At 51.9% G+C, this 21,121-nt stretch overlaps 8 protein-coding genes across 8 annotated transcripts; 5 read left to right on the top strand and 3 right to left on the bottom strand.

The window, feature by feature from the left end:
- Window positions 1-1,038: 1,038 nt before the first annotated feature.
- N7496_007461 (queuosine 5'-phosphate N-glycosylase/hydrolase) lies at window positions 1,039-2,469 on the top strand (the record flags this gene model as incomplete). Its single annotated transcript, XM_056700390.1, has 4 exons — window positions 1,039-1,510; window positions 1,570-1,724; window positions 1,783-2,014; window positions 2,075-2,469. 4 exons carry the CDS (start codon window positions 1,039-1,041, stop codon window positions 2,467-2,469), a joined length of 1,254 nt encoding a protein of 417 aa, XP_056555803.1.
- Window positions 2,470-2,779: 310 nt separating this feature from the next.
- Window positions 2,780-4,221, bottom strand: N7496_007460 (uncharacterized protein; the record flags this gene model as incomplete). Its single annotated transcript, XM_056700389.1, has 2 exons — window positions 2,780-3,962; window positions 4,037-4,221. 2 exons carry the CDS (start codon window positions 4,219-4,221, stop codon window positions 2,780-2,782), a joined length of 1,368 nt encoding a protein of 455 aa, XP_056555802.1.
- A 322-nt stretch (window positions 4,222-4,543) lies between these two features.
- cyp5 (uncharacterized protein) lies at window positions 4,544-5,257 on the top strand (the record flags this gene model as incomplete). Its single annotated transcript, XM_056700388.1, has 2 exons — window positions 4,544-4,555; window positions 4,637-5,257. 2 exons carry the CDS (start codon window positions 4,544-4,546, stop codon window positions 5,255-5,257), a joined length of 633 nt encoding a protein of 210 aa, XP_056555801.1.
- A 513-nt stretch (window positions 5,258-5,770) lies between these two features.
- zpr1 (zinc finger-containing protein ZPR1) lies at window positions 5,771-7,209 on the bottom strand (the record flags this gene model as incomplete). The annotated part of the gene is made up of 2 exons (XM_056700387.1): window positions 5,771-7,033; window positions 7,084-7,209. 2 exons carry the CDS (start codon window positions 7,207-7,209, stop codon window positions 5,771-5,773), a joined length of 1,389 nt encoding a protein of 462 aa, XP_056555800.1.
- A 2,896-nt stretch (window positions 7,210-10,105) lies between these two features.
- On the top strand, window positions 10,106-13,677 carry N7496_007457 (RTP1/Tango6 family protein; the record flags this gene model as incomplete). The annotated part of the gene is made up of 3 exons (XM_056700386.1): window positions 10,106-10,109; window positions 10,264-10,849; window positions 10,911-13,677. 3 exons carry the CDS (start codon window positions 10,106-10,108, stop codon window positions 13,675-13,677), a joined length of 3,357 nt encoding a protein of 1,118 aa, XP_056555799.1.
- A 506-nt stretch (window positions 13,678-14,183) lies between these two features.
- N7496_007456 (RNA lariat debranching enzyme) lies at window positions 14,184-16,341 on the bottom strand (the record flags this gene model as incomplete). The annotated part of the gene is made up of 3 exons (XM_056700385.1): window positions 14,184-16,046; window positions 16,110-16,211; window positions 16,297-16,341. 3 exons carry the CDS (start codon window positions 16,339-16,341, stop codon window positions 14,184-14,186), a joined length of 2,010 nt encoding a protein of 669 aa, XP_056555798.1.
- A 447-nt stretch (window positions 16,342-16,788) lies between these two features.
- Window positions 16,789-17,385, top strand: N7496_007455 (ribonuclease P Rpr2/Rpp21/SNM1 subunit; the record flags this gene model as incomplete). The annotated part of the gene is made up of 1 exon (XM_056700384.1): window positions 16,789-17,385. The coding sequence occupies one exon, from the start codon at window positions 16,789-16,791 to the stop codon at window positions 17,383-17,385; it is 597 nt and encodes a 198-aa protein (XP_056555797.1).
- A 198-nt stretch (window positions 17,386-17,583) lies between these two features.
- Window positions 17,584-20,740, top strand: canA (putative cullin binding protein CanA; the record flags this gene model as incomplete). The annotated part of the gene is made up of 2 exons (XM_056700383.1): window positions 17,584-20,268; window positions 20,324-20,740. The coding sequence occupies 2 exons, from the start codon at window positions 17,584-17,586 to the stop codon at window positions 20,738-20,740; spliced, it is 3,102 nt and encodes a 1,033-aa protein (XP_056555796.1).
- Window positions 20,741-21,121: the final 381 nt, after the last annotated feature.

Below are 21,121 nucleotides of genomic sequence, written 5' to 3'. Positions count from 1 at the left end.
AGACCTTCTTGGAGCCGCAACGGGTAAATGATCGATGATCGACCACCACGAGCTTGAGTGGAAATGTGCCAACTCTTTTGAATTTATGGAAGCTTTCCAGAGTAGTGAATTTTACTTGTTTGACTGTCCATGCAGTGATGATTAGGAAGGAGAAAATGAAAAGACCCTTGGCGAGGCCTATATAGGCCTAGCAAACAGAGATGAGCACTGGTCCTGGAAACAAGCAGGAGGGAAACTCCGTCAAAACTGAATCCCTTCTTTGTCTGCATGCGCGATTGCCTGCGATAACTACTGTAGGTGTAGAATGCATCCTGTAGGTTTGTAGGTTGGCACAGGGCCGGGCTTGGATCTGTTGGACTGGATTTATGGGACCTCCTTGGTATGTACCAAGCCCCAAGTTTGATGGAAGCCATAGATAGCCAAGTGTTGGAAAGAAATCTAGTCTCCAGTGGAGGGAATTTCTCATTAAAATGGTGTAAATTAGCTGGGCTACTGGAAAAGTATATCGTGAAGCCCAAGGTGGAGGAGTATATATACTAGGTGGACTTCACTCAAAACCACAAACAATGATAGTCAAAGTTAACGAAGACCTTGAACATAGATTATCGGATAAATGACGAGCGATTTCAATCAATAGTATCTCTAAAATGACCACTCAATCTTCTAATTTGATGTATCGATCGCGACCGACGGCGACACAAATGCTTAGGTAATAAGCCTCAAGGTCCGGGGTTCGATGAAATTTCGCCGTGGCGACAAAGAAGTTTCTCTCGGTTGAAGATTGTGACATTTTCAAGGGCTGGCTGCTGCACGGAATAGGAGGCTCTAATATTGCTGCTTCTATTACGACGGAAATTTTCCCTGCGTAGACCGCAACTTGCCTCTTGGACGATCCACCAGGCCCTGCATTTGGTCCCCTGTTGCACACCCCAAGAGTGGCACGCCGAAGCACGAGATATAGGGGTTTCAATCCACGCCAACCAAGTCAATTGCCCCGTGATCACCTCTAGTGTGCTTATTCACGTACACTCAGCGACAATGCCTTTACTGGAGCCAATCACCCCGAGGAGAAACGAGTCTGTGGACTCAGGTTCCGACGACGAAGCGGATCCAGAGCTGCTCGAGCTACTGCGCCAGCATCTCGGATTGAGCGGTAAACAAAACAAGAATCTTCCGCCCGAGACCAAGGTACTTGAGAATGCTCAATATATTTTCGACAATGCCATTGACGTGGCTCTCAACCCGGCCCAGACCAAGGAGGCTGCCGAAACGATATGGCGGTTGATGCAGAAGAAGGCCTATTCTACGCAGACGTGGTCGGAGCATGAGCTTCACCCGAAGACCAAGGATGAGAGTACGGTTGATTTTATCTTTACGATGGATCTCTTGAACTTTAGCTTTTGGTCTGAGGAGACCGATGAGTCGAAGCGGTTTTCGATTGAGTATAGGGGGAGGCGGTGGACCGGGTATTGGAGCCTGGTAGCTGCTCTGCAGAGGGCTCTTGATGAGGGTATGCTGTGCAATTTTTGACAGTAGAATTAGGCTATTTGGCTAACACTTGTATTGCAGATATTCCAATTACCACCCCAGACTTCTGGGTGAATGAGGAGGAGTGTACGGACGAGGTACTCCGACACGTCTTCCGCTCCGCCACGGACGAAGAAATTCCTCTATTCAAGGAGCGAGTACAGTGCTTGCGCGAGGCTGGCGATGTTCTCTGCAACGTAAGAACCGACATCTTATACATCATTTATTATCCGTATACTGACTCAGTATCCCCAGGAGTTCGGAGGTAGCTTTGCCAACTGCATCGACAGCGCCAACTACTCTGCCGCCAGTCTTGTCAATCTCATCACCGAGAGCTTCGACTGCTTCCGTGATGAAACCGTCTTCAACGGAAAGAGAGTTCGACTGTATAAGCGCGCCCAAATCCTCGTTGCAGACCTCTGGGCCTGCTTCAACGGCGAAGACTTTGGCGAGTTCCACGATATTGATAAAATCACCATGTTTGCCGGTAAGTCATTCTAGAACCATATTAGCTACACGTGAGGCTTGATCTGACAGATCGCTACAGACTACCGTATTCCCCAGATGCTGCATCAACTCGGCTGCATGCGCTACTCTCCATCCCTGGAATCTCACATCCGCAGCCTGAAGCCTATCACCCCAGGGTCAAGCTGGGAGGTCGAACTTCGCGGTACCAGCATCTGGTGTGTGGAGCTGATCAAGCGGGAAATCGAGAAACGACACCCAGAAGTCAAATCAGCCGGCAAAAAGGGCGTTTTCAAACCCGTGGAAAACGACGACACAGACGTTCAGGACGGCGTCGAAAACATCGAACAACCACAAAAGACGTACGGTATCAACGCAATCTTGATCGACTTCTTTTTGTATGATACGATGAAGACTCTAGAGCAGGAGAGGAACGAGAGTATTCCGCACCATCGGACTCGGAGCATTTGGTATTGAGGCGCACCGGGTCTTGCGGGTTATGGCGTTTTGAGATGCTTGATCATGGCTCTGGGAGCCTGGCGCCCTGTCAGATAGTTTTTTTTCGTCTTGTCTATTTTCCTTGGTTTCTTCACTGGTTGGATACAGCGTATAGACTACACGATTGGAATGGGTGTGGTGGATGATGTTCAGCGATAGATATTAGATATTTCGTGTTCTCTTCGCACATTTCATAGATGGCGGATATCTTGGTTGTCTCATTGCAAAGGGTATCATATTCAATCTAGCGCCTCTTTCCTCCCAAATGTTCCCGCCTCGGTAATACAACTCACGCAGCAGCACGCCCGGCCCTAGGAGTTGCACCTTCAATGCGAGCTAGGATATCTGCCTTCCACTCCACATAATCTTCCCGACGATCCTCACTCAAATAGTCCACCCGATCTTGCATCATAGTGCCCAGACCGGGCAAGAGCCCGCCGTGAGTAGGCTTGCTGGGCTGTCCGGTGCGAGCCCCAGCGGTGCCATCATTGCGTTTGGGCAATTTGACACCCCTGAATGCAGCATCTTCCTCGTCAAGGTGGCGGTATGAATTTCCCTCCTCATCCTCGCCATGCAATTCACCAGCAAGCGGGATATTATCAAACCATTCCTTGCCATTCGCCCAACCTTGTTCCATGATCAAAGCAATCCACTGATCAACATCATCACGATGCCGCCTGGCGTTGGGGAGACTGAGGCTGGTCAATGCAGTCTGGCGCATCTCCATGAATGTCTTCTTGTCCATCTTCTGTGTTTCGGAATTCGTCACCTCGCCGTCAGCCGACGGCGCAGGGTTTCTTCGCCGCGCTAGGACGATGAAATAGACTGCAACGATCATCGCATACACAAGCTCCTTGAAATCATCTTCGTTGCCTTGAATGGACACAATTGGTTCCAGGAAATCGAGCGTCTCTTCGTCCATCCCTTCCTCGTCATTGGACATGCTTGCCGTGAGATAGAGGATGGATGATACACCGGCAAAGATGTGAGGAGGCAAGGTCCTTGAAATTGGAGGTCTGGATAGGCTTGTCGTGCGCGGTGCTGGTGTTGAAAGTGTCTTGCAGATTGTTCGGATCGCGGTCATCACCCATGCTGGGGCATCTGGAATGATTGTTGAATTGACAAGTCCATTGGACCGTGCTGGGGCTGCCTTGCGTGCTGATTTCGACGGCGATGCTAGTTTGTTCGCCACGCTAATACTTCGCTTCAACGGCGTGGACTTGGATGGTGTGTTCTGCAGGCCGCGAGGCGTAGGTGCAGCCCTGGAAGGGGTGTTCCCTGTCTTGGTAGGAGTGGTCTGTGTAGATCCGGATCTCGACGGTGTTCCGGGAATTGAACCACTTGCGGAGCGTTTAATTCCTGCTGAACTGGCGGAAAGAGAATTGTCGAGGTATGTATAAAGCTTTTTGTAAACGCGCGGCGGACATGGGGGACGGCCGAGCAGAGGAGGAAGTTTGAGAGCTCGACTTAACCTGTATTAACAAGAAATTTAGTATGCCAATGTGGACATTATCGAATCCGAGGCGATTCAGGTCCTCAGACGTACCTCTTGCAAGCAATCTCCGCACAAGCGTAGGGTCGCGCGATCTCTTCTTCGGGCTTCAAGCTGGCGGAAAAGGCACGGGACTGCGCAACAAGACTCAGGGCCAAGCTGAGTAGCTCTTGGGGCAGATCGCCGGCATGGGTCGGGACCAGAGTACCCAAGGCCTGCTCGACAGGCCGGTTATTCATTGTCGGTGATGCGCCTGCAGAGAGGCCCGGCGGTTCTTGATGAGAGGAAGCTGTTTGGTGTGGAATAAGAGGAAGCTATCGATTGAATGACGAGGTAGAGGTAGTATCTTGGCAATTGATAGTACTGCAGAAGTCAATTAGACCACAGCCGATGTCTTCTCCTGTGAATGGCGTTGCGAAAGGGCCGTAAACAAATCGCAGCAAGCGTTCCAGGGCTCCGGCGCATGCCATGACTAAGCGCGATATCGAGCTCGCCCGCATCAGTCAACCTCACTTTCTCGATCTTTAGCCGCTCATTAATTTCCGAAGACACACCCTCGAGATGTCTGTCACTGTAAGTACAAACTCACAGACGAGAAGCTCTCAGAAACGACTTCCAATCTCCGAACAGTGCGCTAATATCTCCTTCGTACAGCTCCACACAACGCAAGGCGACCTCAAGGTCGAGCTATTCTGCGAAGCAGTCCCCCAAACCGCCGAGAACTTCATCGCCCTCTGCGCATGCGGCGCATACAATGATACCCCCTTCCACCGCCTCATCCCCGGCTTCATGATCCAAGGTGGTGACATCTCCCTCGGCCCAGCCGCGCAACAATCATCATCCAGCACTAAGCCCATGCTCTCACACGATATCCCGAAGGGCGGCACATCCATATTCCACCCCTCGGCCTTGAACCAAGAGATCCACCTCCCTGCATTACGACACAATGCGCGCGGTATCTTGTCCATGGCCTCCCGCCCGGTCAAGGATAAGACGGCACCAGGCTCGCAAAACGCAACCGGTGCCACGATCAACGGAAGCCAGTTCTTTATCACATTCGCGCCGGCGCCGCATCTTGACGGCGCGAGTACGGTTTTTGGAAAGGTGTTGAATCTGAGTGCCCAAGATGAGGGCGGCGATGTGCTTTCCAAGTTGGAGAAGGCGAATGCAAAGGTTGATAAGAAGGGAAAGGTGTCTCAACCCAAGGAAGGAGATGACTTTGAGCCTCTTATGATCAAGAGCGTTACAATCCATGCCAACCCATTCGCGACGTGAACATGAATATCTTGGTACAATATTATCCCGATGTCTCCATGGGGATTTGAGAATGCCCTGGCATCCATGACCACCATCCGAACTGAACCTCTTGGTTCAAAGTCCTCGAGGGCCCCGACTGGCAATCACCATAAGCCACTACCGTTGAGTATCCATTACGCACGCCATAGCAAGCGACTTGTTCTCAAACCCCGGCTTTGGACGTGACGTGACTCCCTTGGACTGCTCTCCATTGAGTTTACAGAAACTGGTGGTCTACAGTACATGAATCTTGATGAGAGCTTGACCTCTACTTGGAATCTATGTCTCCCCCGTCCTCGAGACGAAAGGCAACTACAAATACAAGACCAAAATTGATAAGAACAATAGAGCTTTTTGTATCAACACATCAACGGATATCTATCGACAAAAAGAAACTAACCAACCAGTAGACGCCATGCATCGTAAAATAAGGATATCGAAAGTCGTTACCACAATGATAAGAGAGAATATATGCAGCCATTAGGAATGCGTTTATGCCTTCTGCTCTGCCTCAGCCTTCGCATCCTCCTCGTAGCCCTCGGTCTTCATGTCGTTCAAGCCAAGCTCCTCGTTCTCCTCATCGGTACGCTCGTACTCAACGATGTCGAGTTGGGGATCCTTAGCGGGTGAGCACAGATCCTGAACGTAGCTGTTGGCCAGGGGATCCTCTAAGGTAATGGTGAACTTCAGGTCGCCGTTGATAGCCTGGTCGAGACGGTCAAAGAAGCGGTCCCACTTCTCCTTATCAGAGGTGTCCATGCTGTCACCACCTCCGGAGCCGAGATCGTAGAGGTTTCCGTGCAATTGCTTGCGCATATCGGTAAGAAGACCCTCGACGGTGGTGAAGCGGCTGGAGATTGAAGAAGCGCCGAGGTAAAGCTCGAGCTCCTCACTGTGCAGAGCGCAGGTACCGGACTTCAGCACGTCACGGTTAAGATCGGTGGTGTTCTCAACCCGCAGGGTGATGCGGCGACCCTTCTCAGGGATCTCTCCGCCGACCTTGACCTCGTTCTGCTTGTAGGAGCAGCCACCATCCTCGGGGGCGCAGGAGCTAGCCATGATCAGGACGTCCTTGAAGTAGGGAATAGAGACCTTCTTAATGTGGAGTGCAACGGGACGGGTGCAGCTAGGGCACTCTGCGGGAAGAGTGTAGACCTGGCCGTCGACAATCTCGGAATCCTCGGGGTTGCCCATATCCATAGCGTTGTTAGCAGCCTGCTCAGTAGGCTCGGCGGTGATACCAAGTTCCTCATTCTGCTCGTGAGTACGAGGGTACTCCACGCGGCGGTAGTTGGTCTTGTCGCTGGGGTTGGGAGCGATCCAGGAGTTTCCGGTGGGATCGTCGAGGGAGATGGTGAAGGGGAAGAACTTGCGGTCCAGGATATCCTGCAGCTTCTGAATGAGGGGCTCGAGAGCATCGTGGAGCTCAGGAGCCTGCTCCTTGCGCTGCGGCTGCTCGCTAGAGAGGGACTCGTGCATGCGCTGAATCATTCCCTCCACGTTGCTGATTTCTCCGCCCTTGGGCATCTCAATTCCCAGAGTGTCGAGCTTGAAGGTGGCAGCATCGGATCGGATAACTTGACGCTGGAGGTCGTTGGGGTTGTTCACATCGAGGGTATATTTCAAACCGAGGGGGGAGATGGGACCAGCAGGCTTGACGGTGTTGTTGGAAAAGTGGCAGTGCTCGCAGTAGAACGAGTCCACGACAATATCCTTGAAGAAAGGCACACGTAGGAGGAGGATTCGAGTAGTTCCCTTAGCATAAGTCAGTATGAAAGCTAAACAGAGCGAGCATAATCGCATACATTTTCGTGGCAGTTCATGCAGAGAGACTCCACACTCATGACACCCGTCTCGTCATTGCGCTCGACGAGATCTCCAATGTTCTGGAATTGCGACTCGTGCGCATTGTTGTCGGCGTCGGTCGACATCTTGTAAATTGCTTAAGGACAGTAAAGTCACTCAAAAAATTGCGGAAAGGAGAGTGACAGGAAGTGGGACAAGAAGCCGAAAGTTGGGCGGAGAGCAACTGATTTTCTTATCGCAAAAAAATCTCCAGTGCCCGCCGGAAGATTCCTTTTCGTTCTGCGTGGCGGGGCTTATGCAATGGAGGGGTTTATGCTGATGACTAATAATGCATCTGCACAAGAGCACCACCTGAAGTAACTTATGTAATTCCAACAATCTAATGAGAGAAACTTCCACGTCTTTGATTTCTTCGGCTATCTGGAATGAAAACGATTGAAACAGACATCACGGGCCTGGCGATGTTCATGTGACAATATACATGACTGATTAAGTGACTGATTGATTGGTAGGTAGATTGGTAGATTCCTCGATCGTTCACGAACAAGGTTGGAAGGCTGTTTCACCGCATATTGTGTCCTTGAGTATTTTCGGAGCTATACTCAAGACCGATGGATGAATCTACCAATCTACCTACCAATCAATCAGTCAGTCAAAAACCAGCCGACCAATAGTATAGAACGGCGGACATTGAAAGTCGCAAAAGACAGAAACGCGACTGCTTGAGAGGCAGAAGGCTGTTGGTATCTGTGGCCAGAATCGTTTCGAACATCTGCCTTGATAGTTAGCCGTATCCAGACAGAAAGCGTATAAGAAGGGGCACTTATAAAAAAAAACGGGGCCACTCCCCCTACCGAAGTAGAGAAAGCGGCCATCCACGGGTTGTTGACATGTTCATACATTCTGCTCCGTTCCAACAAACTCAGAGAAGACAAATCCCCAAGTCACACCGGAAATTCCTTGACGGTCGAAAACAGAGGGAATTCTCCCTTGTTGTTTCAGAGTCTATTCCAACCCAGCTCGAAATGCAAGGCTCTACCGAAAGCACATGGCAGCAGAATGCGACGTAGACAAGCCAGAGCTTTGATCCTCACTCGAGAGAGGTCCCACGTCGCGCCCTGCAAGGTGTCGCATGCCCGAACCGGCAACGCCTCACAAGCCAAGCTGGCGGCGATAGAATCATTGTTCAAAGCAATCAAGAGTGTGAATCCCATGATTCAACCAGAAAATCCGAGTCCCTTTGAGAATTTGAGCGACTCATGAGAATGATGAGACAGGTGTTGAGGAATGGATAGAGCCATGACAAAACCCAGTGGACAAATTTTGCAAGGTGCAACGTCCCCGCACATTGTAAGAACAAGTTGAGATCGGGTTATGAAAATGCAACCCATCGAATCAACCTCGAAGACGTTTCATCTCCTCGGATCTGCTCAAACTCGCCAGTATCTCATAGCGGCTCACCATGAATGCAAAGCCAATCTCTCGTTTGTAGCACAGTACCCTCTGGGACAAGTTTTCGTTTCCTCCCCTAGTCGGCCGGAAGACACGACAGGAGGGCATGAATTGAAGCGGACAAAGAACATCCAGAAAAAACCGCTTCCATCTCCCCGAAGGAAGGAACAATGATGGGAAGTCATCGTTAGGGTAGTCGGCGCCCATCGATCAATTTGCAAACTACATTGTAAAGAGATGGTTGACAGGGGTGGTCAGGATCTTCCGAAGAAGTCGGATCAATTGGCGGGTGCCGTAATCCTAGGCGTCTAGCTCGCAAAAAGCTGTACGGCAGAACTCAGAGGCGAAAAGTGGGGGCAAAATACCCAGGTATCTCCGTTGTGGGAGTACGCACGGGGTGGCAGACAGCTTGATGCAGAGAGAGTCAAAAAGAAATGCCGGCGAACAAGATCGAAAAACATCAGCCGGTAGGCGGAGAAACTTTGCCGGCCGGAACGAGACAACAGCCCAGAGACCTTGCTATATATCAAGGAACCATGAAGCCAGACAATGCAGAAGAACCTCGCGGCAGCTTTATCCATAGAAACTGCCTGGGCAGGATCAAGGAAATAAAGCTGGTTCTGACGAGTGGATTTTTCTGAATGTTGACAATATGGCTGTGTGTGATGGTATCTGTTGTGTTCTAGGCAAGACCCTGAGCCAGACCAGGAGATGCCCCAGGATTCCGAAACCGGAACGTCGTACTTGATGTCGATCTTCCACACTGTCGTTGATGCACCCCAAAGGCAACCTCCATGCTGAGGTGCCCGGCGTGCTCCACCCACTTTGTTCCTGCTGAAAAATCCTGTCGTTAAAAGCATAGACTGACCATCCGGTTGTGACCAACATGAAGGGTCCAGCATAGGAGAACCGACGCGGTGCCCATTTCCAGACACGTGCATAGTAGACCGTCTTTTGTGCCGGTGAAGGCTCTGGACAAAATCGAACACCTTTTCGCCTTATCAGTCCATCATAGACCGAATCGACTAATCGTGACGCTCGTCATGTATTCCCCGTGAGACTGATGTCGTAGTGACAACCGACTGGGGCAGTATTAGGGTTAGGCTTCAACCACCGAAGCAGTTGACACCGGGAGGGGATCGCTGTGCAAGTGTGCCTCGAAAGGCGAGAGATTTGGTGGCTCCACAATCAATGAGAGACGCGATATCAGAACTTGGACGCGTGTAAACAAAGCCTCGGGCGGATGAAAGCATCGTTGAGAACAAGATCGACAAAAAGGACAGGTTGATTAAGCATAACCATCACGACTGTATCAGACAATGGTGTCGAAGGGAGTTGAATGAAGCAAGACTGTTGCGAGTGGAAGGACAAACGCGCTGGGTTGAGGATGTGGTATGCCAGGGCAGCTGCGCTGGGTGACGGGCGGTCACGGGACTGACGCGTATTACGTCAGCGATCTTAAATTACGATTACATAATCAAATTGATGCCCGCCGCCAAGACCAGGCTCTCTTCGCCTCTGGCAAGCAAAAGGAAAGCTGCTTCTTGCATACATGAGGAATTGTCGAAAATGAGTCTATTATAAGCAAGCATTCCGACGATGAGTGATCCAAAGCAAATCTGGGATGCGTTCAACGCCGCCAGCGGGTTCTTGAACCCGGTTCTGAACAGAGGCATGCAGATCCCACGGTTCCCGGTAATGCTGATACAAAGCTAACTGCGATGAAGATGAGATTCAAAAATCACAAGGACAATCTCTCGTGGAAATATTGAGCCGATATTTGGATCCTTTGCCAGTCAGCGATGAGACTGCTAGAACGGCCGTCGTCGGCAAGGCGTTGGATCTACTGCATGCAATTCATAGTGCGTTTGTCACGCCAGTGAACTATCAGGAACCCTCTCAGCAACCCGAAGTCAAGGTCGAGAATCCCGCTCTCGAAGATGCAAAGCGCCGTCAGATGATCCATGCATTGCTGGACCTGATTTCTCTGGAGGGAATTTACCCGTCCCTCTCGTCCGGTGTTGGCATTCCTTTGCAGCAAAGAGTGATCTCGGTGCTACCAGCCGGAGTTATTGCAAAGCAGACTACAGTGCCTGCAAGCAGCATACCCCATGATGAAGCTCTTCTCAGCCAGATTATGAAAGTGCTTCTTAGCATCACCCTGGATGACAAAGATAGCATCCAGCCCATCATTCGAGGTCGCATTCTGAGTGATATTATCAGTGGGGCGGCCGATCTCGCTTTCAACCCCAATGTCATCGGTTCAGAGGCCAAGGTCTATCACCAAAAGGCTTTTTTCAAGATAATTGCTGAGTACGTCTTAGCACTAGGTGTTCAGCACTATACAACGCTTGACAGGACTAACATAACACAGCACTCCAAGCTCAGTTCTCCTGCCGACGCTCTCTGCATTCCTCCAGGCAGAGACCACAGCATGGTTCAAGTCTACCATATCAAAACAAATCGCTCATGTGCCACTTCGACCCGGTGGTGTCTTACATACTATCATGTTTATCGCCTCGCAAGTTGCCCCAACCCTTGGGCAGGAAGCCCAAAGCGAGCCATCGATCGGTCCTCATTTCACAGTGCAGGGCATGATGCAGATATCAAGACTACTTTCATCAGTTCCCCAAGATGTTGAACCATCGACATACTTCAATGCTATTGCCCCACAGCTCTTAGAGCTACTTGATGGAGATGACCCGGACTTGAAGAGGACTGCCTCCTATGTGATTGGGAATGGCATTCTAGGGAAGCGTGCATACGGTGCTCCAGGGACCATTGGTCACTCTATTTTTGTTGAGCCAATCTTTGCGGCCCTGACTGCGGAGCTTGATAATTCTTCGATGCGCTGGTTGTCAAATCCATTCAAGGGCGAAGGTTCGGTTTCTTTCAAGTCTGAAAAACGACCATCATTCAATGTTGTCGTTGAAGGTGACCTTGTTGATCTCGCACTTGAAAGACTAAAAAGTCTCGCACTGCAGCATCCGAATCCGGGACTTGTAAAGAGGGTCGTCCACCCCATCCTCCTCCCGCTTTGGGGCTTGGCTTGTTATTCTCAACAAGAGAATTTGACGGACACACACGAGAAAGTCATTGCCCTTCTACAGACCTACTTCAGCATATCAGTCGGTGTCCAACCACTGAAGAAACTGGTTGATAACCTACTCTGGGATGGAGGATTGACTTGGACATATACCAAATCTTCCCAAGGGCGAGTTGCCTTGAGAAGGCGAACAGGCTCCGAGAGTAGCCATTCCGATATCATTCGATTGATGGATTCTTTACAAATCCGAGTGGATCTTTTTGTTAGCCTTCTAGGCTCGGACCCGAGTACCGAAGAGAGAACTGGTGATATTTTCCTGCATGTCAGCCAGTCGTGGCTTGTGCAGTCTCGTGATGCAACGACCGCCGGTGCATCAGTCAAAGCCGAAAGAATCGGTGATTCTGAAAACATCATGCAGAAGCTGGTCTGTGCAAAGGTGGCCGAGAAGTTGCTTGATAATTTCAAGGACACTTTGTCACGACGTCCTTTACGGGTCCTGGAACTAATCAAGCAAGTCATTGATGGAGAGCTGCATAATTTGAGCAGCAAAGAGACCACACAACAATCCCAAAAGGCCGGCAAAGTCTCATTATCGTCACTTGCAAACATTGTGTCAGAGGAAGGCCATGATCGAGACGAGGGATCCGATCAAGATACCTCAGAGTCATTGTCTACTGCTTTCAGCTTGCTGTCAACGGTTCTTGCATCTCCCGAGTTTGCTCTATCACAAGAAACGAAGACCCTCCTCGAGGAGATCAAGGATCACCTTGATCAGCTCATCCCACTCCTTCCAAGCGCACTATCAAAACCGGCTACCACGTCATCGATGCTTCTGGAGATTCAACTTACATCCCCAGAGCACGACGATACAAAGCCAGCCCCTCCGCATATCACAGACCTCGAAACCCACCGTCAAGCACTTGCAAACCTCAACTCGGAGCTGCCCCCAGTCCAAGCGGAAGGATTCTCACTACTATCGAAATTGATCATGAAATCCTCGCCAGTATTAGATATCCCATCAACCCTGACTCTCCTGCTCTCCATAATCACCGATGTCTCCGAGGCTACTGCAAATGACGAATTTATCTACCTCAATGCCATCAAACTCATCGGCACGCTTGCCTCACGCCACCCACGCACCGTCGTCAAGACCCTTGTAGACAACTACACCGACAAGAGCGAACAACGAACCCTAGACCAACGCCTGAAAATCGGCGAATCACTCCTCCGAACAGCCCAAGACCTAGGCGAAGCATTAACCGGAGAAACCGCCAAAATCCTCGGCGAAGGTATGATCGCCGTTGCCGGACGTCGCGGCCACAAACCACAAACCCAACAGGCACGCCAACAACAAGAAGAAAAAGAACGAAGACGAAAAGAGCGCGAGGAGCGGAAACAGAAAGAATCAGGGTTGCCAAATCTCGCAGATCTCATGGACTCCGACTCGGAGACGGAAACACCCGAACAAAACGCCCACGCTGCAGCTATCGTCGCCGCATGGGGTGCTGGCGCGTCTGCAGACGAACAACCCGAAGACCTCCGGATACGCGCCTCTGCGCTTTCCATTCTCGCATCTGCAGTACAAACCAACATCCTCGGTCTCGGACCTGCAATCATCTCTTCATCAGTGGATCTAGCCCTAGCAACATTAACGCTAGAACCAGCCCCCGAAAGCGCGATCCTGCGACGTGCCAGTGTTGTTCTTATCCTGGACATCCTCAAAGCCCTTGATACGGAGCGGGAATCTCGGAATGGGCAGGATATCGGATTCGGTTTCTCTCTTACGGATGACGGGATGCTTCCAGGTCCACGGGATAGTCGGACGCGCGGTCCAACGACGGTGGGCAATATCCCGGGTATGCTGCGCACGCTTGGGTTTGTCGAGAGCGTGGAGACGGATGGGATTGTTCGGGGACATTTGCGTGTGTTGATTGAGAGTCTGGAGGCTTGGATGGAGAAGTCGTTGATGTGGGGGATTGGGGCTCAGGATGGTGGGGAGCCGAGACTGGAGCTTGGGGATCGTATTGCTGGGTTGAGTGTTGATCCGTTGGCTGGAAGGGGTTCTGGGAGACCGCGCATTGAAGAGATTGAGTAGGCATATACTAGTTTGAGACATTCTATCCATTCTATCCCCTCTGTCCGTCATGTCTGTCCCGCCCATTCATTCTAGCCATCACGATGGTTCTCCCAACCTTGTACAGTCTACAGGCTATTCTAAGAAGGAGGTTTCTGTAACAATATGTTATTCATTGCTGGCACTAAGACCAGAATTCAAAACTAGATACAGTTGCTCATAATGAACCCTCCCACGAAATCAGCCAGTTCCGCAACTGTCCTCTCAAATCCTCGAAAGGACGAAATAACTATCGCAAATCCGGCTGAAAGGGAACACGAGGGAACAAAATGATCAACGATCCGCGCAAAGAGGTAGAATCAAACAATGTGGGAATATGGAAAGATCAAGGGGAACGCCGTACTGAGGACCACGATCGTAAGGACGAAAAGGGTCAGCCGAAAACGCCATATGAAACGCGCCGAACACCGTTTTTCAGGTCTGGCCGATTTGGAAATCACCGCAGACTCTTGGGGGTGGCTTCTTCATCACCAAGAAGCGTTGAAATCACCACATCTGGCACCGCCACGGCCCATCCCACGGCTAGGACCACGTCCAGGACCACGTCGAGCACCGCCACGTCGAGAACCGCCACGACCACCACCACGTCCGCGACCACCATGGCCGGCACCTGAGGCACGAGGCCCAGCGTTCATCCGAGCCTCTCGCTCGCTTTCGGTGAGATCAAACTTGTTGGGGATATCAAGGAGTTTGCAGAACTCGGTAGTCTGGGAGTTTGTGTACTCCATTGGCTGCTCGGTAGTAGTCAGGGGGACATCAGGGTCGAAATTAGGGGCGCTGGGTTGGAAGTTGTAAGGAACCTGCATCCGCCACTCGTCGACAATATGCTTCTCAACCCACTCTTCCTCCTCAAGGATACGTGCACGGTAGTATTCCTCACCCTTGTTGGCGGGAACCTGGGCAGTTGCATCACCTAGAACGAGATCGTTCGCGAATACTCGGGTGATTGCCAACCATTCCTTATCGTATTCCAGACGGAAGGTCTCGGGGGAAGCATGAGCATCGGTCGATTTGATAGGATTGATCTTCACGAGATGCAGGAAGTCATCCCTGTTGTGCGGCTTGTCCAGCGCGAGGAATCGGGTGAGCTTGTTGGTGATGTCGGCTGTTTCAAGCTTCTTTTGGGTAGACTCGGCGGAGGCTGCAGGCCGAGCAAAGCTGGCGGGTAGCTTGCTACGCAGGCCTTCAGTGACTGCACGGTCCACGAGAGGCCCCTCAGCAGCAGTCTCATTGTTATTGGATCCGTCGGAAGCGGAAATGTCGAGCCTTGGTGCTTTGGTAGGGGAGGGATTCCCAGAACCAGACTTGTCAGATTCGCTGCTAGAATCCAAGTCGATTTCATCCTGGTTTTGACCAAGAGTGGGTTGGCCGACATTGCCTTCGCTAGGTTGGTCCTTGGATCCTGCCCTGCGCTCGTCCTGTCGCCGAATCGTCTCCATCCATTCCTGTTCCATGACACGGCGCTCTTGGCGCTCAAACTCCTGAGCACCACCTTGTGCGAAGTCGTTCCAGGCTTGTAGCTTCTCCTGGGCGGTACCGGAAGCTCGGAGCACCTTGTTACTGACCATAGGAGCAGGCCCAGTGTTGGAAGTGGTGTTTGGGGGAGGTGAAGGGGATTTGACCGAAGAAGAGACCATGGTTTTTGAGGCGGCCTTAGGAGAGACAACTGGGGCTTGAGCCTCAACAGCCCAGACGGCAGGCTGATCAGCAGGGAAAGGGATCTTGGCAAGGGTGGTACCATCATGAGCCAGGGCAGCAGCAAACTTGACATGGAGATGAGCAGAGAACCAGTATGCCGGGCGAAGACGATCCAGGACATCACGAGCTGCCGCATTACCGAGGCGGCCGTGTTCAGAGTCCTCTCTGAAGCCACGCTTCTTTCGGAACAGTTCCCGGTGGTCGCCGGAATACTCGATGCCCCGTGGCCAGTCATGAGAAAGGCCAATGTCGACTTGAGTTCGGACCTGCAGCAGCTTGCGAACATCCAGCTCCCGAATGTGGTAGACGCTGTGCAAATCATCTGCATTGTACGGGAGTCTTTCGAAGTGGGGTTTGCGGAAGTCGTACCCCTTCCAGATGCCCGACATAGCGGAGATCCTCAGCGGACCAAAACGGACAATGTTGGCGGCACCAAGATAGTAGATGTTGGGAGCTGCCCACCCACCGTAGTACAGCTCGTACATGTAGTTGCTGGCCTCATGGTTGCCCCCACAAAAGATGGTCAGGTACGGGGCCACCGCCTCACCACCGTAGTACTTGTAGAAGTCTCCCATGGACTTCCACTTGGCTGGCACTGAGATGCAAGCGGCATCGTTGGCGTTGCGAAGGGCCTAAATACATGTGAGATTGAGGCCATTTTGCATGAGAAGTGAAAGGATTCAAAGAGGACCAACCTGGAAATCGCCACCAATGATCACCAGATCAATGGTCTCCCAGCCCTTTTCCTCTGCTCTGGCCTTCAGCAGGGTGTAGATTTCATCAAAGCCGCCATGAGCCTACAGCCAACAGTCAGTATCAGACTAGTTATTCATTTGGAAATGTGGAAGAAAAAAATGGGAGAGATGAGCTGGGAAAACTTACACAGCCCACGACGGCAACGCGGACACCGTCAATCTCAGACAGCATGGTGCTGTACTGAGACCACGGCAGGTGAAGCGTGAGTTTTTATCGGTGATTGGGAAGTGGGATCGTGCAGGGAGGGTAGACGCAGAAGATAAAGAAGGGAGGTTGGGGAGAGAAAAGGGGAGAGGAAGCAGCAGAGGGGGAGGAAGCTTAAATATCTGAGGAACGAGGTGTCAGCCGCCCTAGTGAAGACAGAAGAGCGGTGCCTAAGAAATCGCTGCCTTGAAGACAAACAAGATATTTCCGTTCTGGGTAAAAATGAGGAAGACCATCAAACATTCACGGGGCGGCCTGGGAGCCTGGCAGTAATCAGGAATCGTCCACCTTTCCGCCTTCAACTGGCGAACATCTCAACTTTTCGCACCATCCAGGCACTTTGTCTATCTTCAATCCCTATTCGCTCCATTTTACATACAAAAGTGGCTGCCTTTGATCTTTTCTATTGACACAATGGCACCTCTCGAGGCTCCCCAGCTGCGCTTTCTCAGTGAGGCGGCTAATCTGCTGGCATCCGAGAGCCCAGCTACAGCGGCGCATCTGTTCTCGGTACATACGAAGATCTTGCACGACGAACTAAAACCGCTCAACATCCGCCAGCAAAAACATCACTGTGGAGGATGTGGTAGTATTAGACAGTCTAGATGCTCTCAAGTTACTCAGGTCAAGCCAAAAGCCAAGTCTCGAGCATCATCCAAGCTAGATACAGCATCTGCTGGTGGTGCTACAGTCTATAAATGTCTACGCTGCAATCAACGCACTATCAATCCCCGCAAAAGAGGCACCTCAAAGCCATTGTCTAAGGTTTCATCGCGCGTTCCTTCAGCTACTGCTTCACCTGTTCCTACTACTGCCACATCCACCCCGGCAGAATCTTCAGCTTTGCAAGCTCTTCCTTCTACCAGCACCGATTCAGCTCCCACCAAGACAGCCGACAACGCCAGCAGCAAGAAAAGAGCCAAGACCCGAAAACAAGGTGGTCTGCAGGCTCTACTCGCCTCTAAAAAGAACTCTCAACCTTCCCTTGACCTGTTCGACTTCTTACAGTGAAAAATACACAGGCGGCTCTCCGCGCTCGGATCCGGCCCAACTTGTTTTTCCGAATTTGGGGAACTTCCGCGGGGCAGCTCCAGCTTCCCTTGGACCTCTCCAAGCTTGTGCTCGCTGGATCGACCAAAAACTTTCTCCACCCCGATCTACCAGCTTCACCTTTTTTGATCACCCTCCCATTCCTGGAATTTTCCCGCCATGTCGGATTACTCCGATACGGAAGAGCATGACCCCCAGGCGGATGAGCTCCGTGAGACGGCGCTCGTCACCTTGGAGGCCCTGATTAGCTCGTGCAACCAGCAGATGCAGCCATACATCACCAACGCCAGCCAAGCCGCTCTCCGATTCCTTAAATACGATCCCAATGTCGCCGAACTGGAGGACGATGAAGAAATGGGCGGAACCCAAGATGATGGGAGTGAGGACGATGCCACCGCCGACCTGGATGACGATGAGTTTGGAGACTTTGAAGAGGAAGACGGATACAGTGACATCGATGACATGAGCTGGAAGGTTCGCCGCTGTGCTGCCAAGCTACTCTACACTCTTATTTCAACCTATGGCCGTAGCCGTGCCCTGGACGATACCACCCTCTACCAGCAGATCGCCCCCGCCTTGATCTCCCGGATCAGCCGTGAACGAGAAGAGAGTGTGAAGATGGAGGTTATATCGACCTTGACGGCTCTGGTACACAAGACGAGTGAGGGATCCGTTATTGTCACCTCGAATGGCTTCCTGGAGACCGTTGGAGGTTCGAAGAACTCCCGCAAGCGCAGACGCCAAGACAGCGATGCTAGTATGGTCGATTTCGAACCCAGTGCTGGCACTTCTTCTGCGATCGACTCGCCCGTCGTCCCCTCCTCTCCCAAGTCTGGCCCTCAAGCTGACCTTGCACGTTCCGTGCCCTTGATTGTACAGAGTTTGGTCAAGGCATGGAAGCAAGCCTCCATGCCCTTGCGACAGGCTGCCGTTGTGCTCTTGAGGAGCCTCTCCTTGGTTCGCTACGGTGGACTGGCCGATCATCTCCAGCAGATTGAATATCTCATTGCGGACGCTCTCAAAACCTCCTCTCTTTCAGGTAGCTCAGCTGCCCATTCTGGTGCTGCTGTCAGTGCCGGCTCTCTTCAGATCGAGACCCTTGGCCTTATTTCTGCTATTGCCGAGACTCATCTGTCTGATGCTCTACTCCCCTTCCTCATCGCTCTGGTTCCTGGTGTCGTTGGAGCTGTCAACGAACGCAATTACAAGGTTAGCAGCGAGGCTCTGGGCGCCGTGGAGCAGATCGTAAAGGCCATGACCCCGCCTCGTGCATCTGCCAATACCCCCGAGGTTGCCAAACAACTGGAGAAGCTTTACGAGGTTGTTCTTGCCCGCATTACCGACACCAGTGCCGATCTTGAAGTTCGTCAGCGAGCCATCCACGTATTCGGTGTGATCCTGGCCCTGACATCGGGTGAACGGGGTACCGAGTACCTGTCTGCAGATTACAGGTCCAAGGGTCTCTCCATTTTGGTGGACCGTGTCAAGAATGAGACAACTCGACTGGCCGCCGTGCGCGCCATTGACGATGTCGTCGTGCTTGCCAGCCGCCCCGAGGACGTTAGTGCGGACTGGGTCAACGAGATCACCCTCGAGCTCGGCTCCAATCTTAGGAAGTCGGACCGAGCTTTGCGGGGATCGTGCTTGGAGGCTCTCCGCAGTGTTGCCATGAACTCCAGCATCCGATCTCAGCTTAGCCCCACTACTATGACCACGCTGGAAAGCTCTCTCCTTCCATTGTTGTCCGCCCCGGACTTCCACCTCCTCACGCCGACATTGATCATCATTGCCAAGCTTGTTCCCGGAAACTCAAAGTCACTTGTCAATGAGTCCCTTATCACCTCGATTTGCACTATCGTTAAGCAACCGCTTGTCGGTACCGTTCTAAAGGCCCTGCTGCTTTTGGTGAAAGTCATTGGAGACGAAGGTGCAGGTGCCCAGTTGATGCAGAATCTATTGCAGAATGTCGGCATCACTGGGGATTCCTCCGTCGTCGGTCGGGCTATCGGTACTCTCCTTGTGCACGGTGGACCAAACCTGGGTGTCACCATGAACGACTTCTCAAATGAGCTCAGTACGGCCAAGGATGACAGCCGCAAGTGCCTCGCGCTTGCAATCTTGGGTGAGATTGGATTGCGCATGGGAGCCGAGTGCGCGCTGACTCCCGATATTTTCATTGCACACTTCAACTCGGGCTCGGACCACGTTCGCCTGGCTGCAGCTACTGCTCTTGGCAATGCGGCGGCGGGTAGTGTCAAGACCTATCTCCCTATCATTCTCAATGGTCTTGATAAATCAAACACGCAAAGCTACCTTCTTTTGCACTCGGTGCGAGAATTGCTTCAACACCCCGAAGTCGTCCGCCCAGATCTTGCCCCCGCTGCGCTCAAGCTGTGGCAGGCACTGCTTGTCGTTTCCGAGGAGGAAGACAACCGTGCGGTTGGCGCCGAGTGCGTTGGTCGTCTGGCTCTGATTGACCCAGTGAACTACATCCCCCACTTCCGAGATTGCCTAAACAACTCCGACCCCGTCGTCCGTGGCGTAGTCATCTCAGCCTTCCGCTACACACTCGCCGACTCCAGCGATGCCTACAACGATGTTCTGCGACCCTTGATGGTGCCTTTGCTCACCAACATGCTTAGCGACAGCGACCTTGGTAACCACCGTCTTGCATTGACCACGCTCAACTCTGCCATCCACAACAAGATGAACCTGCTCCTCCCACACTTGGGTGAGCTGCTCCCCGCCGTCTTTGGCGATACCCAGATCAAGCCCGAGTTGATCCGCGAGGTGCAAATGGGTCCGTTCAAGCACAAGGTCGACGACGGACTTGACCTTCGCAAGGTATGTTTTATCCTACTCTCTTCCTATGCCCAGTGTATTCTAACATGTACTCCAGAGCGCCTACGAGACCCTCTACGCCTCCCTCGACACCACCTTTGCCCGCAGCCACATCTCGGAGATCTTTGATCGCGTCATCGCTGGTGTGGAGGATGAGCAAGATATCCGTGCGATTAGCAACCTGATGACCTCCAAGCTTGTTATTATCGCTCCCGAGGAGACCGAGCGCCGTCTTGATGCACTTTCCGAACGCTACACCACGGTGCTTTCGTTCAAGCCAAAGGAGAATGCCGTCAAGCAGGAGTTGGAGAAGGCGCAGGAGGCCTCGCTGGGTATTCTCAAGACCACCAAGGAACTCAGTAAAGCGTTCCCTGGTGCAGAGGCCTCGAGCGACCTGCACAAGTGGAAGGGATACATGGAGTGGGTTCGGAAGAACTTTGCATCCCAGTGGCAGTCTCTAGACTCGGAGTTCTGAACTGCGTGACCACTTTGGACTGCGGAACTTTAGCTAGCCACTGCCGCATTTGCGCGCCCAGCGCCAGACTTACGACTTATGTAACGTGAATTCACTTCAAAAAGCGAGTCTTTTTCTTATCGGTTACGAGTTTATTATGAAAGATAACTCCCAATCACAACCTGCAGCATTTTTTGGCTTCTGCCGCGTAGAAACTCTTAGCCCGCGGTAGAAGCATGGCCCTAAGCTTGACGAGTATTCTCACAGCGCTCGTCCATGAGATACCGAGGTATGCCACCAAGGAACTTTTGCAAAACACTGGCGAGACTTTAGGCAAGAGGGCAACCGTGCCGGATTGAAAGAGGCCTGCAGTGTGGACTTGGTAGACGTGATGACGTGTTT

Source organism: Penicillium cataractarum (assembly GCF_028827025.1).
Source record: "Penicillium cataractarum strain IBT 29864 chromosome Unknown utg000005l, whole genome shotgun sequence".
NCBI classification, from domain to species: Eukaryota; Fungi; Ascomycota; class Eurotiomycetes; order Eurotiales; family Aspergillaceae; genus Penicillium; species Penicillium cataractarum.
This window is presented reverse-complemented; position numbering and strand designations above follow the sequence as displayed.